General features: G+C 39.7%; 1 protein-coding gene and 1 long non-coding RNA gene across 2 annotated transcripts; one reads left to right on the top strand and one right to left on the bottom strand.

Moving 5' to 3' along the window:
- Positions 1 to 1,560: 1,560 nt before the first annotated feature.
- Positions 1,561 to 15,976, bottom strand: LOC120554706. Its single transcript, XR_005638565.1, has 3 exons — positions 15,888 to 15,976; positions 14,911 to 15,024; positions 1,561 to 1,749 (listed from the first exon to the last, which is right to left on the bottom strand). It is a non-coding gene; the product is annotated as an uncharacterized LOC120554706 (long non-coding RNA).
- LOC120554697 (ribonuclease inhibitor-like) lies at positions 6,417 to 7,910 on the top strand. Its single transcript, XM_039793710.1, has 3 exons — positions 6,417 to 6,894; positions 7,087 to 7,133; positions 7,256 to 7,910. Exons 1-3 carry the CDS (start codon positions 6,668 to 6,670, stop codon positions 7,312 to 7,314), a joined length of 333 nt encoding a protein of 110 aa, XP_039649644.1. The 5' UTR covers positions 6,417 to 6,667; the 3' UTR covers positions 7,315 to 7,910.
- Positions 15,977 to 16,921: the final 945 nt, after the last annotated feature.

Raw genomic sequence — 16,921 nt, forward strand, 5'->3', positions numbered from 1 at the left:
AACTCAAATCTAACCAGCAGAAGAAGTTCCAGTGTTGTTTGAAGGGATTGCAAAGCAGGAAACCCAACACTTCTGAATCAGATGTTCACAGAGATCTACATCACAAAGGAAGGGACTGCAGAGGTCAATGATGAACATGAGGTCAGACAGATTGAAACAGCATCCAGGACACCAGACAGACCAGAAATAATAATCAGACAAGAAGACATCTTTAAACCCCCACCTGGAAGAGATGAACCAATCAGAACAGTGATGACAAAAGGAGTGGCTGGCATCGGAAAACAGTCTTAACACAGAAGTTCACTCTGGACTGGGCTGAAGGCAAAGCCAACCAGGACATCCAGTTCACATTTCCATTCACTTTCAGAGAGCTGAATGTGTTGAAAGAGAAAAAGTACAGCTTGGTGGAACTTGTTCATCACTTCTTCAGTGAAACCAAAGAAGCAGGACTCTGCAGGTTTAAAGAGGTTGTGTTCATCTTTGACGGTCTGGATGAGTGTCGACTTTCCTCTGACTTCCTCAACACTGAGATCCTGACTGATGTTACAGAGTCCACCTCAGTGGGTGTGCTGCTGACAAACCTCATCAGGGGGAATTGCTGCCTCCGCTCCGCCTCTGGATAACCACACGACACCGGCAGCAGCCAATCAGATCCCTCCTGAGTGTGTTGACATGGTAACAGAGGTCAGAGGGTTCACTGCACCCACAGAAGGAGGAGTACTTCAGGGAAGAGATTCAGAGATGAGGAGCAGGCCAGCAGAATCATCTCCCACATCAAGAGATCACGAAGCCTCCCCGACGCTGCGCCACATCCCAGTCTTCTGCTGGATCACTGCTACAGTTCTGGAGGACTGTTGAAGACCGAGAGAGGGAGGAGAGCTGCCCAAGACCCTGACTGAGATGTACATCCACTTCCTGGTGGTTCAGTCCAAAGTGAAGAACATAAAGTATGATGGAGGAGCTGAGACAGATCCACACTGGAGTCCAGAGAGCAGGAAGATGATCCAGTCTCTGGAAAAACTGGCTTTTGAGCAGCTGCAGAAAGGCAACCTGATCTTCTATGAATCAGACCTGACAGAGTGTGGCATCGATATCAGAGCAGCCTCAGTGTACTCAGGAGTGTTCACACAGATCTTTAAAGAGGAGAGAGGACTGTACCAGGACAAGGTCTTCAGCTTCATCCATCTGAGTGTTCAGGAGTTTCTGGCTGCTCTTCATGTCCATCTGACATTCACCAACTCTGGAGTCAACCTGCTGGCAGAAAAACAAACTGAAGTGTACAGAGACAGATCAGCACGTTTCTACCAGAGTGCTGTGGACAAGGCCTTACAGAGTCCAAATGGACACCTGGACTTGTTCCTCCGTTTCCTCCTGGGTCTTTCACTGGAGACCAATCAGAATCTCCTACGAGGCCTGGTGACACAGACAGGAAGTAGCTCACAGACCAATCAGGAAACAGTGGAGTACATCAAGAAGAAGATCAATGAGAATCTGTCTGCAGCGAGAAGCATCAATCTGTTCCACTGTCTGAATGAACTGAATGATCGTTCTCTAGTGGAGGAGATCCAACAGTACCTGACATCAGGACGTCTCTCCACAGATGAACTGTCTCCTGCTCAGTGGTCAGCTCTGGTCTTCATCTTACTGTCATCACAGAAAGATCTGGATGTGTTTGACCTGAAGAAATACTCTGCTTCAGAGGAGGCTCTTCTGAGGCTGCTGCCAGTGGTCAAAGCCTCCAACAAAGCTCTGTAAGTGGGATTTATTCATCATTAAATACTGTAATATCTTTGAACAGGAGAGAAAAATAAATAACTGTTGTTTCTCCAGACTGAGTGGCTGTAATCTGACAGAGAAAAGCTGTGAAGCTCTGTCCTCAGTTCTCAGCTCTGAGTTCCTCTAGTCTGAGAGAGCTGGACCTGAGCAACAACAACCTGCAGGATTCAGGAGTGAAGCAGTTGTCGGCTGGACTGAAGAGTCCACACTGCACACTGGAGACTCTCAGGTCAGCGTTTGTTAATATTTGTCTTTAATTCTGAGATATATTTTCTGAACTTTAAAGCTTCATCTCATTTAAACAGCCATTCTCCGGTCAGGATTTCAAGTTTTACTGTTCAGAAAATCAAGTATGTTGTTCTATTTAGAATCACGTTTTAAAAGCACAGAATATTAACTCTGGTTGAGAACACCTCATTAATCACGCTGACTTTGATTACTAGATGTTTGCTTATTCCTGAATCCTGATTCAGTCACAATTAGTCATTTCATCTCCAACTTGTTTAAAGTAAAACATCAAAGATTTTAACTTGCCGATTAAAAATGTAACCACAAATGTTAATTTTTCATGTTTACTGTTGTCTCTCCAGCCTGAGTGTCTGTAAGCTGTCAGAGAAAAGCTGTGAAGCTCTGTCCTCAGTTCTCAGCTTCCAGTCATCTAGTCTGAGAGAGCTGGACCTGAGTAACAACGGCCTGCAGGATTCAGGAGGGAAGCAGCTGTCGGCTGGACTGAAGAGTCCACACTGCAGGCTGGATACTCTCCGGTCAGGATTCATTTAACTGATGGCCATTTAAACTCTGATTAACTTGAGTTGAGAAACAGCTAACATGTATCTTTGTGTCTGCTAATACCAAGTGTCAAAGGACTTTTTTGTGATTACCAATTTTTATAACATATAAAACATACATTTCACAACATGAACATATCCCCCTCGATATCACCACCCACCCAGACAAAAAACACAAAATGACACAAACTTCTCAAAGCGTAGGGACCGGGCCCTTCGGGTAATATAGCTTTTTTTTTCTTTTGGAAAGAGTCCCAAAGCGTACAACGAAATGCTGAGAACCATGTCTTGTATATCGTTCCAAGACGAGTGTGGCAGGGGTTACAACATCTCACCAACTATCAGGGCAAAAAAAAGAAGGAACAACAACACATGGTGTCCTGCTGGCAGAAGACCTTAACTTTTGCCTGCCCTTTGAGACCAAGAGCTCCTCTACCTCAACCCCCCTGTGGTCACTGACACTTCTGTTCTCACTGTCCAACAACACAAAGTGAGACAGGTTCTCAAAGCAGTGAACCCCAAGAAGGCTGCTGGCCCTGATGGGGTACCTGGGAAGGTACCCGATCATGTTGTAATGAACTCTTTGCTGTCTTTACCACCATCTTCAAACTTATCTCTCACTCAGGCCACTGTCCCCTCCTCTCGGAAATCAGCAACTATCATCCCCATCCACAAGAAATCATCATCAAACAGCCTAGCAGACTACAGACCCGTGGCCCTTCCCCCTCTCATAATGAAGTGCTTTGAGAGACTGGTACTCACACAGGTACAAGCCAGTCTCCCTCACTACTTGGACAATCACCACTTTGCATACAAGCCTAACAGATCTGCAGATGACGCCTTATCCATGCTGCCCTGTGCCATCTCGAACAGAGAAACAGCTAGGCCAGGATGCTCTTCGAGATTATAGCCCTGCCTTTAATACAATCATCCCCCGACATCCTGATAAACAAACTGCTGACCCTCACCTACCTGTGGCTGGATAAAGGACTTTTTGTCAAATTGCCCACAGACTGTCAGAATTGGCCCCCCCCCCTTCCTCCACCATCACACTTAGCACGGCTCCCCTCAGGGCTGTGTGCTGAACCCTTCCTCTATTCACTATACACCTTTGACTGTTTACCAACGTTTCCCACCAACATAAAGTTTGAAGATGACACTACTGTGGTAGGACTTATAACGGCGGGACGAGTCGCCGACAGACAGGAAGTGCGGAATCTGTCTGAGTGGTGCTCTGCCAATAACCTCATCCTAAACACCACCAAAACAAAAAAACTCATAACAGACTTTAGAAAACATAACACACACCCCCAACCTCTCTTCATAAATGGTGAGTGCGGGAGAGAGTTCATTCAAGTTCCTGGGCATCCATATAACAAACTGTTTCACATGGTCAACTTACACCACAACAGTGGTAAAAAATAAAATAAATAAAGCACAGCAGCGCTTTCACTTCCTGGAGGATACTCAGGGAAAACAACATGAATGTGAAGCTGCTGGTGTCCTTTACAGATCCACCATTGACAGCATCCTTTCATACTGCATCTCTGTGTGGTTTGCTGCGTGTTCCACAAGCAAGACAAAAAGGCTCTGCAGAGAATTATCAAGATGGCAGGAAAAAAAAATCATTGGTTTCCCCCTCCCTCCTGTCAGATATTGCACTCAGTCCGACTCTCTCAAGACTGCCCTACTAACGCAAAAGACCTCAACTCGCCAGAGTGTGAAACTGAGAAAAATGACTTTAAAGTTATCTTAATGTCCTGACAATTGAGTTATAGGTTTGACCTTTGACCCTTTTCGGAAGTTACTGTATTCTGCCTTAGCATTGCCCACAAAATGACAAATCGGTCATACCAAGGCAAAGACCTTAACTTCTATTTTGTAGCACAATGTTATGATAACAATGATAATTTAATAAGCAATGATAATAAGCAATATTAATTCTATTGGACTCACTATGATAAAAATTGCTTCACATTCATCAACATCATATGGAAAGATGATATATCAATACGTTTTTTTCTGTATGTCATACTCATATTACCACACAGGCAGTCACAGGATTGATTCACACACTCTGACAGACAGAATTAAGCATGAGAGTGTTTTGATGTTTTAATGCATATAAAGCATGTTCTTCTGTTTGGATATGAGGCACTAATTTAGACTCATTGCAAGAACAAGACGTAAACATAAAGATCCGTCAATCACGTGCATATTAAGTAGCCACGTTGGTTTGTTTTGATCTTATAATACATCCATAGATGCTCTGCAGAGAGGATGGTTACTTTAGCCAGCAGTTGACTTCACAAGAATTTGTCCACATTTCAAGATTTGTGGCAAACTAAGATAAACAGTTAGACTAAAACCGACAGCTTTTGTTTTAGAGTAGAGAAGAGCTGCGTTTGTGTAAACAGGTGGGTGGGTCGAGAGTGGACTGCATGGACAGGCATGTGTAGGACTGTAGACAGGTGAGTGGGTATTGATACGTATTTACTTTTAGGTTTTATTGTAGCCTACTTACAGTAACGAGTGAAGCTGTATTTTCCCAGTCAGGTACATGTGCCGCATGTCCGCGTCGTCCTCTCGCGGTGCGTGTGTAGCGCATTAACAGAGTACCTTAACTCAATTTGAGCATTCTGAAGCACCATGAAACTAAGACAAAGAACCGTAACTGATGTTACGGTATTCTGCCGGCTTCTCTACAGCTTTTGAAGTTACGGCAAAGACGACACACAATTTTCTCCCCAAAACAATAAAATTGACTCAAGATATTTTTCCACATGATAAAGCAGATCTTTAATGTTCCAAAAATGACAATAACTCATTTTCGACCAAAATTGAGTTCACGGTCTTTTCGCTTTGCACAGCAGAAGAGCCAAGAACATCATGAAGGATAGAACTTCGTCCTAGCCACCACCTGTTTCAATTGTTACCTTGTGGCAGGCGTTATAGGTCTATACAATCTAGCACCACCAGATTTAAAAATAGCTTCTTCTCAAATGTAATAGTTTCTCTAAACAAATGACCCCTAACTTCCAACAGTCATACCCTTAAGTACTGTAACAGATGTGTGATCACAAGTTATATTGTTAAAATTAGATAAATAAAAGCTTAAATCCCTCGGAGCTAACATTACTATTAAAGGGTGTGACGGATCTGGTTTTACGAGATCTCGCGAGATAAAACGTGTGACGAGATTTCTCCGCCGAGGTGAAAAGTTGTCGCGAGGCGATGTGATGTCAGCGTGATGGAGCGAAATTACTATTGAAGATCCCCTGCCACTTTTAAATCATTTGTGTGGCAACATTTTTGGTTTTTCACGAAAATAATAACACGAAGAGTGACAGACAAGACAACACAATATGTAAACATTGTAAGAAAAAATGCCAGTATACCGGCTAACACGAGCACTATGCAAAAACACTTACAGCACCACCACAGCTCTCTAGTTTATCTCTTTAATGCTTGAAGAAAAAAATTGTTTCTGTTTGCACTTGTAGTTTTGAGAGAGCAGTACTTTGGTTATTGATACACTTACTGTTTGCATTTAAAGTGTTATTTTTCTGTTATTTACACATTTATTTTATTTATACTGTTTATTTTTTTATGTTCAATTTGTGGAAAGGAGTTAGATTTCTCATGTGAAATTGTACAGGGCAGAAGCCAGTTGGTAGAGTTTATACAAAACATTTTGCAGTGTTTGATTTTTCAGTTGAATAAAAAAAGTATTTTCCATTCATATATTTCATCATTGAGGATTTCTTTAAATTTTTTTTTAAAATCCTGCGTCTCGTTCGTGAACCATATCCTGTGATGTGTCCGTGGAGGTAAGTGTCTTGTCACACCCCTAATTACTATAGTAGAATGGTCCACTCCATTCGTTGCTGAGTGGAAAAAAAACTAAATCAAAGGGGAAGGATTTTGAATCCATTGCGTTTAAATATCTGTTGGGTTTGATTATTTTTTTTCAGCTGACAGGAGGGGGCTCCGTAGACATCACTTCCATTGTGGCTTAAAATCAACAACTTCCGTTGTAGCTTTTGAACTTCTGATGAACCGTTTCCGGCCACTGTAAAAATGTACCTGGACAACAAACAAACATGGCGCTACATGTTCACAGAGGATTCCTGTGTGTTGTTCTGTGTGTTTCCAGTCTGTCAGGCTGTCTGATCTCAGAGGAAGGCTGTTCTTCTCTGGTCTCAGCTCTGAGATCCAACTCCTCCCATCTGAGAGAGCTGGACCTGAGCTACAATCATCCAGGAGACTCAGGAGTGAAGCTACTGTCAGCGGGACTGAAGAATCCACTCTGGAGACTGGACACTCTCAGGTATGAAGAGGCCTGCTGCAGCCACAGTCAGTCAGTCTGGTAGAGCGAAGAGAAACATTTTTGTTTCAAAGCTGTTGACACATCTCTTTGAGTTTTGTTAGTTATAAATTAATATAAATCAGGGCTGTCAAAATAAACATGATAACAAGTTAACGCGCAAAATCCTTTTAATGCCCCTCCCCTTCCTCTCAGGGTGGAGCCTGCTGGAGTCAGATGGTTGACACCAGGTCTGAGGAAGTGTAAGGGTTTTAATTTCCTTCATTAAAACTGTGACATCACTCATTCAAACCTCTGATGTCATCATCAAAGTGCTGATTGGTTAATAACTGCAGCTGCGTTGTGTCTCGTTCTCTCCGTCCAGATTCCTGTGAACTCACACTGGACACAAACACAGTGAACAGGAAACCTCAAACTGTCTGACAACAACAGGAAAGTGACACATGTGAGAGAAGAGAATCAGCCATATCCTGATCATCAAGAAAGGTTTGACTCCTGGCCTCAGCTGCTGTGTAGAGATGTTCTGACTGGTCGCTGTTACTGGGAGGTTGAGACGAGAGGAGAGGTTCATGTAGCAGTGAGTTACAGAGGAATCAGGAGAGGAGGAGACAATAATGACTGTTTGTTTGGAATGAACGATCAGTCTTGGAGTCTGGAGTGCTTTAAAGATGGGTAGTACTCCGTCTGTCACAATAAGACAGTAACATCCACCTCCTTCTCCTCTGTTCTCTGGTAGAGTAGCAGTGTAGTTGTTGACGTTCCTGCTGGCTCTCTGTCCTTCTACACAGTCTCCTCTGACTCACTGATCCTCCTCCACACCTTCAACACCACCATTCACTTCAGCCTCTTTATCCTGGGTTTGGACTTGAGTCCGGTCTGGTTCCTCAGTGTCTCTGTGTTCTTTGGAAGGAGAGTCTCCTCCTGTCAGATAAAACTTCTCACTGCTGCGTCCAACAATGTCAGAGAAACCGCCAAAAATGTTGAAAAAAAGCGACAAAAAACAGCGAAAGGTAAAAAAAATAAATAAAAGCGACAAATGTAAAAAAAAAAAACTTTGGAAAAAAGCAACAAAAAGAAAAAAAGTATAAAAAGACAAAATGTCAGCAAAAAATGACTCTACTGCTGCGACTGACCCAGAAGGAGGGAGCGTTGAGAACATAGAAATCAGAAAAAAAAAAATTTTTATCTCAAAAAAAAAAAAAAAAAAATATTATAATTTTAAAAAAAAAAAAAAAAAAAAAAAAAAAAAAAAAAAAAAAAAATTTAAAAAAAACAAAAAAAAAAAAAAAAAAAAATGATGAAAAATGATTTGCCTCCGAAGCTTTGTTTAATCAATGTTACCAACGTGACGCTACACGTGTTTCTGCACGGATGATTATTACTATTGCACACTGGGCTGACGCTGCTGTCGAAACATGCCATCAAGACTGGCCGCGCAGATTACAAAATGAAGAAAGAGGGTAAATAGTGAGGGGCTAAGAGAAGAGACAGGCTGGAGAAAGTGTCCAACGTTTGGAATCAGCTCAAACATAACAATGAAAAACTCTGTATAGTGTGTCTACTGCAAAATGGAACTAGCTTACCACAATAATAGCACGACGTCAATGCTTCAGCATCTCAACAGAAAACATGGAGACTAACTTAATCCTCCGTTCCACCGAAGAGGACCGACTAAAGAAATCACAGAGTCATATGGACGATGAAACTACACCAAACAACAACTACCAAAACAAAGACAAGAAAATACGTAGTGGTGACCACGATCTGATCTAAAGAGCTGACGCGTTGACTATCCCTTCGGAAAAACAGCTGATTATCAGGCACCACTCTCTCGCACTCTCTCTTCACGGAGAAACAGCTGATCAACGATCTAATAGCATAAGTGTAACAGAGCTGTGTAGCATTGTAATCAAATATATAAATGAAAATAGGTTGAGTATAACTTACTGTATACCGTATTTTCCGGACTATAAGTCGCACCGGACTATAAATTCGCATTTATTTTGATTTCTTTTTCTTTTCTTTCATCTGTCAACTACACAATAGCACCCAGAACAACAGGCTGAATACGGTAGGTGTCCGGTATGTTAACGTAACACATTAACAGTTATTCAAATATACAATAGCACACAGAACTACCACCAGGCCACCGTTACCAGCCCCTCCGACTCGTTCCTCCAGCTCTGGCCATCTTGCTATTAGCCGATTAGCTTTCTTTGTTTTCTTCATTGCAGTAAGAGTCACCTTTTCTCCAGTCTCCTTCACAAGTTTCTCCCTCATTTCAAACTTTCTTTCTGCTGCTCGGTTACCGTTTTCGGCTGCATATTATATATTTTTGGCTGTAGACGGTAATGTTTTCAGTATCAATTAACATTTAAAAACATGTTAAATTATGTATATTTTGATATATAAGTCGCACCTGACTATAAGTTGCAGGACCAGCCAAAGTAGGAAAAAAGTGCGACTTATAGTCCGGAAAGTACGGTATATACTTATAGGCCTATATACAGTCAATCAGTCTCAGGTTGAAACTTGTAGTTCTGAAAGTTAAGTTGCACAACTGAAGGTAATGTTTAAGTATGTTTAATTTCAGGGAATGTTTTCTTTAAAAACAATGTTTTATCGAATATTATATTTTTTATCGAAGGTTAATAGGGCACTTAAATGCACTTAATATGTTTAGTTTTTGGGAGATGATATCGGCCGATAATATCGGCCCGCCGATATATATGCTGGGCTCTACTACGCTGTATAATAAGCCGAGTTATAAGCATGTGTTTAGGCTGATTTGAGACTTGCATCATGTCTTGGGGTTCTAATTCATAATAATATGCATGTATGAATGTATATGAAAGTAAAGATATTCTTATAATATTGTTACTCTTAATTTCTATTTCCTATTACATTTTGTTTTTTGGCCTGTAGGCTTTTATTTTTGTGACAGAATAAACATGAAAGGAGAAGAGGGGAATGATGTGCAGGAAAGTGCCTCAAGACTGAGCCTCTGTATATGGGCTCAACCACTAGGCCACCCAGGGACCCGTTTTTTCTATTTTATTTCTATTTAAAGTGTAAAGTGCAGGTTAACCACCACAACCAATTAATATGTAAATAAAGTGCTCAATATGTATATATTTAATCATTTATGTCTTAAAATGCTTTAAAATAACATTTATTGGGGTTTCTTCAAAGGTAGCATGTTTTTACAGTAACTGGGTGATGATGTCATAACAGGGAGTAGCAGCCCAAAGCAGGTAAATAAAACGGGACAATTTTATCCATTTTCGCCATCTTATTCATCACTAAATTCACTTCTGAGAACATTTTAGGCGGAAATTAACTATTTAGATTTTGAATATAGGCAGTTCGAAAAGCGTTGCTGAATTGACAATTTGCTTTAAAGTTTTCGGAGTTGAGAAGCTCCATGAAGTAACGCGCGACAACTAGCAGCCTGCCCGGCTGCTTGCTCTTCGGGGCTGGAGGTCTCTCAGACCGCTCTCGTAAAATAAAAGGCTTTTATTTCGCCGTTGACTGATCGTTTGTTTAAATATCACAACACATGTCCATCCATAAGATTAATGGGAACCTGGGGTTAACTGTCTTTTCGAGTTAAACTCAACAAGCACCACACAACCTTCGCTGGCCAGCCGGTCTCACACACGGCCTCACACACACACACAGCGCAGCAGGCAGAGGAGACAGTGGGGCAGCAGTAAAATCAGCCCACTTTGGTAGCCCCAGACCTCCCCAGGCCGCAAATCAGCCGTTTGTCCTGGTGGACCCTGCGCCCTGTTTCTCAATTAATGCATACATCCGCACAAACACAATAGTTTACCATTTTTGCTAGCTAGCTAGGTCTCCAATATAACTGCTAGCCTACTGCCTACTAGCCGTTAGACTCTTGGAGTCCCTCTTAAGATGTCACACCCGCCTAGTGGAAGGGAGGGGAGTGCTTAAAACCACTGTAACAAGTACCAACTTTTCATATTATATTCAGCATTTTGTTATAAAAAGCCACACAAAACAATGGTGGTGGCTCTCTGTTAAATAAGCACATTGATTAACTTCATGAAAATTTTAACCTCGCAATCTTACACTTTAATGGGTTTTTTCTTATCTGTTGTGTTGCATTTGAGCTGCTGTAACGCGGAAATAGCCTGTGTGGAATCGAGAAAAGTTTGTTTTAATGACCACCTCATTCTACATTTATACTTACTACTAAAATTTACTTTGTACAAAATAATTTAGAATGATTGAACATAGTCCTGATGATGATACTGTGGAAATGTCACTGACTTGTGTCACAATTTTTCTTTTTGTTTCTTCACAATAAAAGCATAACGCGTAACGTGTGTGTTTTCTTTCTCATGCTACCAGCCATTAAACTAACATTATCTTGTGTCTTTAGCTGCATGCTACCAGCCGGTAAACTACGCTGTGTCGGGTTGTTGTTTTCTGTTTATACCGGAAGAGTCGCCTGTTCTGCTTCTGAGTGTAACAGTCGAAATCGAAACACATTTTGATACATTTTTGATTCAAAATTGAAATCGTTGACCGTAGTAACTAGTGATTGAAGCATGAAAGACTTAAAAACGCTGGAGTATAAAGAAGCGTTGAAAACAGCTGAGTAATGAGCAGTGATTAAGGACGGTGTATATCAGTGAGTAGGGGCAGTAATCTTCTAATCACATTAATCTCAGAGAGATCTGAATTATTTTCTTGTAAATTTGCAACTTCAATCTGAAATTCTCAGAATATGAGAATTTATTTGTATTTGTTACCTTCAATAAACCTAAAACGCCACAAAGCTGGAAAACTCTTTTCTTTTTTTTTACATGCTTAAAAATTATTTTTAACTTCCTAAAACAAAGACACAAATATAAACAAAAAAATGCCAACATTTTATCAATAAAATCTTAAATAATTAATTTTAAAATAGTAAAAAAAGTCCATCACAGTTCAAGATGACGTCTTCTGATTCTCACAACGTCAATAAACATTTTAATCAAACGTTTCATTGATTATCAAAGTAGTTGCTGATTAATTTCAGCTCTCATCGTCACGGTTAGCATTTAGCTCAAAGCTGTGTCTTATGCTGCGTTCATGTCATTTCAGAGTTGTTGTAATTACGAGTTTTGTAGTTTTCAAATAGCAGAAGCCGAGTCAGTTACATCTGGAAACACATCTGCCCTGAAGGAGTCCACGAAGCTGCTGCAGCTCCACAGGAAACATTAATAATCATTCAGATATTCTACATTCACTGGATTTATTTTAGCGTGTTTGTCCGTATTTATTTTCCTTTGTTAACCTCAAACAGCACCTTCATGACTAACACATCTTAGGATTCTGAGTGTGAAAGTGTGTCTTAAAGTCAGGGCGGTTCTACATTGAATGACGCCGTCCTGACCCCCTCTCTGAGCCCCCACAATTTTTTTATAAGGTGCACAATCTCTACCTCCAACATTGCCAAAAGACAATATTGAATAAATATTCGAAATAGCACAAATCCTCCATCACACAATTGTGAAAACACACTAAAGAGAATGTAAGTATTACACTATAGCACTAAGAACAGAAAACCCAAACTGCAACTAAAAAACCTGACCTTTCTGGCCTTCTTTGATGCAAAATCATCAATGATGTCATCGTATGAAATCTGCTCTCCTATTGAGTGATTGATATTGATGACGACGCAGACCAGTGATCCGTTCCTGGGACATAGTTGACTTCAGGTATGACTTGATCAACTTTAGTTTGAAAAAGCTCCTCTCTGCTTGAGCCGCAGTGACTGACAGGGACGGACTGGGACCAGAAATCAGGCCTGGCATTTTGGCCCAGACCTGCCCACCACATAACATGATAAATAAATAAATAGATAGATAGATAGATAGATAGATTTTTATTGATCCCAAAAAAATGGGAAATACCAGTGTAGCATATATATATATATATATATATATATATATATATATATATATATATATATATAGTAGGTGGCAAAGCAGCCGGTATTTGTATCTGTATTTGTTGAGGGGGGAAAAGTATTTGTATTCGAAGTAAAATTCTAAATAGGCGCTTTTGCGTTTTACGCTACACTTCTAATTTACGTTAAAGTGTAAGTATTATTTAATTATATCCATTATAATAATTATGGATATGCAATATTGGTTGATGTTTTTCCATAAATCCAGCAATGAACATAACAAGGAACGTCATTGAAAATAAAATAAAATAATAGCCATTACCTCATCCATGGTTAAACCAACAACTAATAAAATACCATTGTGAACATTATGAAATATATTTTGCTGGTGGGGGATTTGTGCTTGTGGGGGTTGGCACACAGTACCAGGAGAGGATGCTTTAAGTGCATGTGATTATGCATAGCAGATGTTGACAGATGTTTGATATCTCTGCCTCTGCTGATTTGACTTTTGCACACATTACATATCATTTTGGTTTTATCTGCAGCACTGACTGTAAAATGCTTCCACACAGAACTTGAGCAAGTTTTTTTGGCTGGTGGAGGACCAAGAGATGGCTCAGCAGCAGCCACACTCTTTTCTATTTGTTTGCCCAAATCCATGTGGGGAGTTTCAGCTAAGTTAATGAGTGACGGGAAGCTATGCTAAGGTTAACTAGCCTAGCCTATAGCCTACATTTTGCTGTCTGCAAAAGACAGAGTAACTTAAACGTACCATATAACTCCCACAAGTGCATACAATTCGACACAACTACACAAGCATTTTTTAACCTTTTCAACCGAACGTTAACGTTACTCTGTCAACAGCCTATTGTCTAAATGACCGAGCTAACAGAGCTACGTAAACAGACAGAACATGAGAGCCCCCGACTGCAGATGTCAATAATGCAGCGAAATGGAATAATCTCCCGATCAAACTCCGCTTCCTGAAAGTTATAAACTGCCTCGGGAACCCAGTTAAGGCACTGTAACGGACTAGTCCATTTCATTGTGAAAGTAGGGTGTTGACCTCTCTCAGCAAGCAGGGTGCCTGCAGCGGCTGTGGGCGCTGATCTGCCAATTCCCCACACAGTGAAATTATAGAAATCAGAAAACCGCTTAACTTAACTTTCATCGCTGCATGACGCTCACTTTTCAGGCTAAACTCCACTACCATGGTCCCTGAAAGCACCGTCATCTGGCAGTACCTGGAACCGCCTCACAGTCACCTGTTGGACGTGCTAAACACTATAGTAGATATTATGTACTCTAACGATTGTAGCATCAGAAGTTTATAATAACACCTTGCCTGCTGCCATTTCTCTTGCTGCAAGAGTTAGAAGACGAGTGCTTAGGACATTCAATTACACAAAGAGATGCAACAAAAATATTTATTAATTTAATTTATTTTTAAAGTAAGTGCTGTAGTATAACTAGCAGGAGACAAGTTATAATTGAGGTAAGTTTGGAGACATTACCTTATTTAATCATTAAATTAATAAATATGTTTGTTGCATCTCTTTCGGTGTTGTAATTTGTAGACGGTCCTAAGCACTCGTCTCACAGCAGCAGCAGCAGCAGCAGAGAGCAGAAGAGAGCAGGCAAGTGTTATTTACATAAACTTCTGGTGTACTTACAAACTTTCCAATCCATCGCTTTATGAGTGCATAACCTATATGTACTAGTGTAGACCTTTGGTATCATTTCAGCGTCTATTAGTGGGGTAACTTACAAGATACAACGTCTGTCCATTAGCCCCCGCGCGCAGCTATTCAGTGGCTAATGCTACTCTACCCTAACTCTCCCAATGTTAGACCCAGGTGAAAAAGCTTCTGGGGGTGTTTGGCCTCGAGGTCATGGTGCAAAGAACCCTAGTGTGAAATTACTCCCAACCATCACTTTAATCATGTACAGACTATTTTAAAGAAGCTTAAACAAGAACTTTTTTTAAATGTCGGTCAAAAGTTGGATATTCCCAAGTTGAAGTTTGTAAAATTCTCAAGTTGAGATGGACGTGAAATCTCAAATGTTCACTTCCATTCATCACAAACACTCACGTGTGGCGTAGCTGAGGCGGGGATCGAACCTGCGTCTCCTGGAGTCAGGACAGCGTCCCTCACCACTGGACCGTCTCTGAGGAGGATCCACCGAGGAGCTCCGTGTGTGTTCATCTGAAGAGAGAGAAATATTAGTCCTCACGATTATTATGATTTAATTGAATACAATTCTGTCTGTGTGTGTGTGTCTGTGTCTATGTGTCTCCTTTTAAAGTGAGTTTCTTGTACATTCTTTTTGTACACAGTGTGTATTATTTACTCTTGTATATTTGCCTTTGTTTAATTAAATTTGATTACATTTTATGTATTTATTTAGTAAATCTATATCCCTTTATTCTAATAATTATTTATTAAATAATATATTATTTAAATGCATATTTTAAATCCTTAATCCTTTATTTTATTTAAGGACCATAAATAAATAAATAATATATATATATATATATATATATATATATATATATATATATATATATATATATATATATATATATATATATATAATGCAATTATTTTATAATAGGATATCCTTTTATTTTAATCAGTTTATTAGATTGAGTATTTAAAATAATTCAATAAAAATAATCAGAATAATAAAATAATGAAATTAAATAATCAGTATAATAATTGTAATAAATAAAATAAAGGCATATAGTATTACAAAATAAATACACATCAGTAGGTAACATTTAATTTAAAAAGCCGAGTTAGTGTATAAGATAAAAACATTCAAATTAAAATAATAAAAAGTGTAAACATGTTTGGTTTTAATGTATTTGTCTTCTGGCGCTCTGCTTGTAGTTCCTGCTGATGTCCACCAGAGGGCGCTTTGACAGTTTAATTATTTTAATATATCGATATAATCGATCAATTTAAAGATGTTGAATCTAATAAAGGAGTGAAAATATAATATTCCTCTCTGTGATGTTGTGAACGACAAAATTTGTGAATAATTCATAAAATAAAACGTTAAAAACCTTTAAAAGTTCAGTGAGTGAGTTCCAGCTGTCAGCTGCTGGTGTCTGGTGTAATGGCGCCCTCTGGTGGAGATCAGCAGCAACTACAAGCAGAGCTGAACACAAAAATACACACATTAAAACATGTTTACAGTTTATTCTGACTTCATTTGTTTAATAAATATTTTGCCATCAACATCTCAAAGGGGAATATTATACTTTTACTACTACATTAGATTTAACATAGTTAAATTGATCGATTATAGGCTAAATAAAAAAAGGAAAAATGTGTCTGTAGTTCTGCTTGTAGTTCCTGCTGATCTCCACCAGAGGGCGCCATTACACCAGACACCAGCAGCTGACAGCTGGAACTCACTCTACCTGACTTTTAAAAGGTTTTTAGCATTTTATTTTATGAATTATTTAACGATTTTGCCCTTAACATCTCAAAAGGGAAATATTAAACTGTTACTACTATATTATATTACATATCTTTAAATTGATAGATTTTAGGCAAAATAAATAATACAATTAGGAGGAAAAAAATGGAAAATGTGTCTGCAGTTCTGCTTGTACTTCCTGCTGATGTCCACCAGAGGGCGCTTTGGTGACGCAGACAGACTAGTTCTTGTGTACATAGTGTGTGTGTGTGTGTGTGTGTGTGTGTGTGTGTGTGTGTGTGTGTGTGTGTGTGTGTGTGTGTGTGTGTGTGTGTGTGTGTGTGTGTGTGTGTGTGTGTGTGTGTGTGTGTGTGTGTGTGTGTGTTATGTGAGTATAGAGCATAGACTGTAAATATTAATAGCAGTCTATGGTATTAAGGCCATTGACATATATAAAAGATTAAGGCACGAGATCATCCGTTGGTTACGTTACGTATATTAACGGTTGGTTTTGGCCCAACGTCTGAATCAATGTCCGAGGGAACTTTCCACTGAAGGCCAGATGACGGACTTATCGTTTTTTAATGATTTCTTTTAGGTGAGTAAATGTCACCGGGCCACCTTTAACCTTACATGTGTTTTTGTGATGTAGTGTGTCTGTGTTTTGGTAAATTA

Source organism: Perca fluviatilis, chromosome 24, assembly GCF_010015445.1.
Source record: "Perca fluviatilis chromosome 24, GENO_Pfluv_1.0, whole genome shotgun sequence".
Classification (NCBI taxonomy): Eukaryota; Metazoa; Chordata; class Actinopteri; order Perciformes; family Percidae; genus Perca; species Perca fluviatilis.

Excerpts from the sequence above, each read along its gene's own strand:
- LOC120554697 (XM_039793710.1), top strand. The coding sequence starts at position 6,668 with ATGGCGCTACATGTTCACAGAGGATTCCTGTGTGTTGTTCTGTGTGTT. Across the intron at positions 6,895-7,086 it reads TGGAGACTGGACACTCTCAG|GGTGGAGCCTGCTGGAGTCA; the intron begins GTATGAAGAGGC and ends CCTTCCTCTCAG. Across the intron at positions 7,134-7,255 it reads GACACCAGGTCTGAGGAAGT|ATTCCTGTGAACTCACACTG; the intron begins GTAAGGGTTTTA and ends CTCTCCGTCCAG.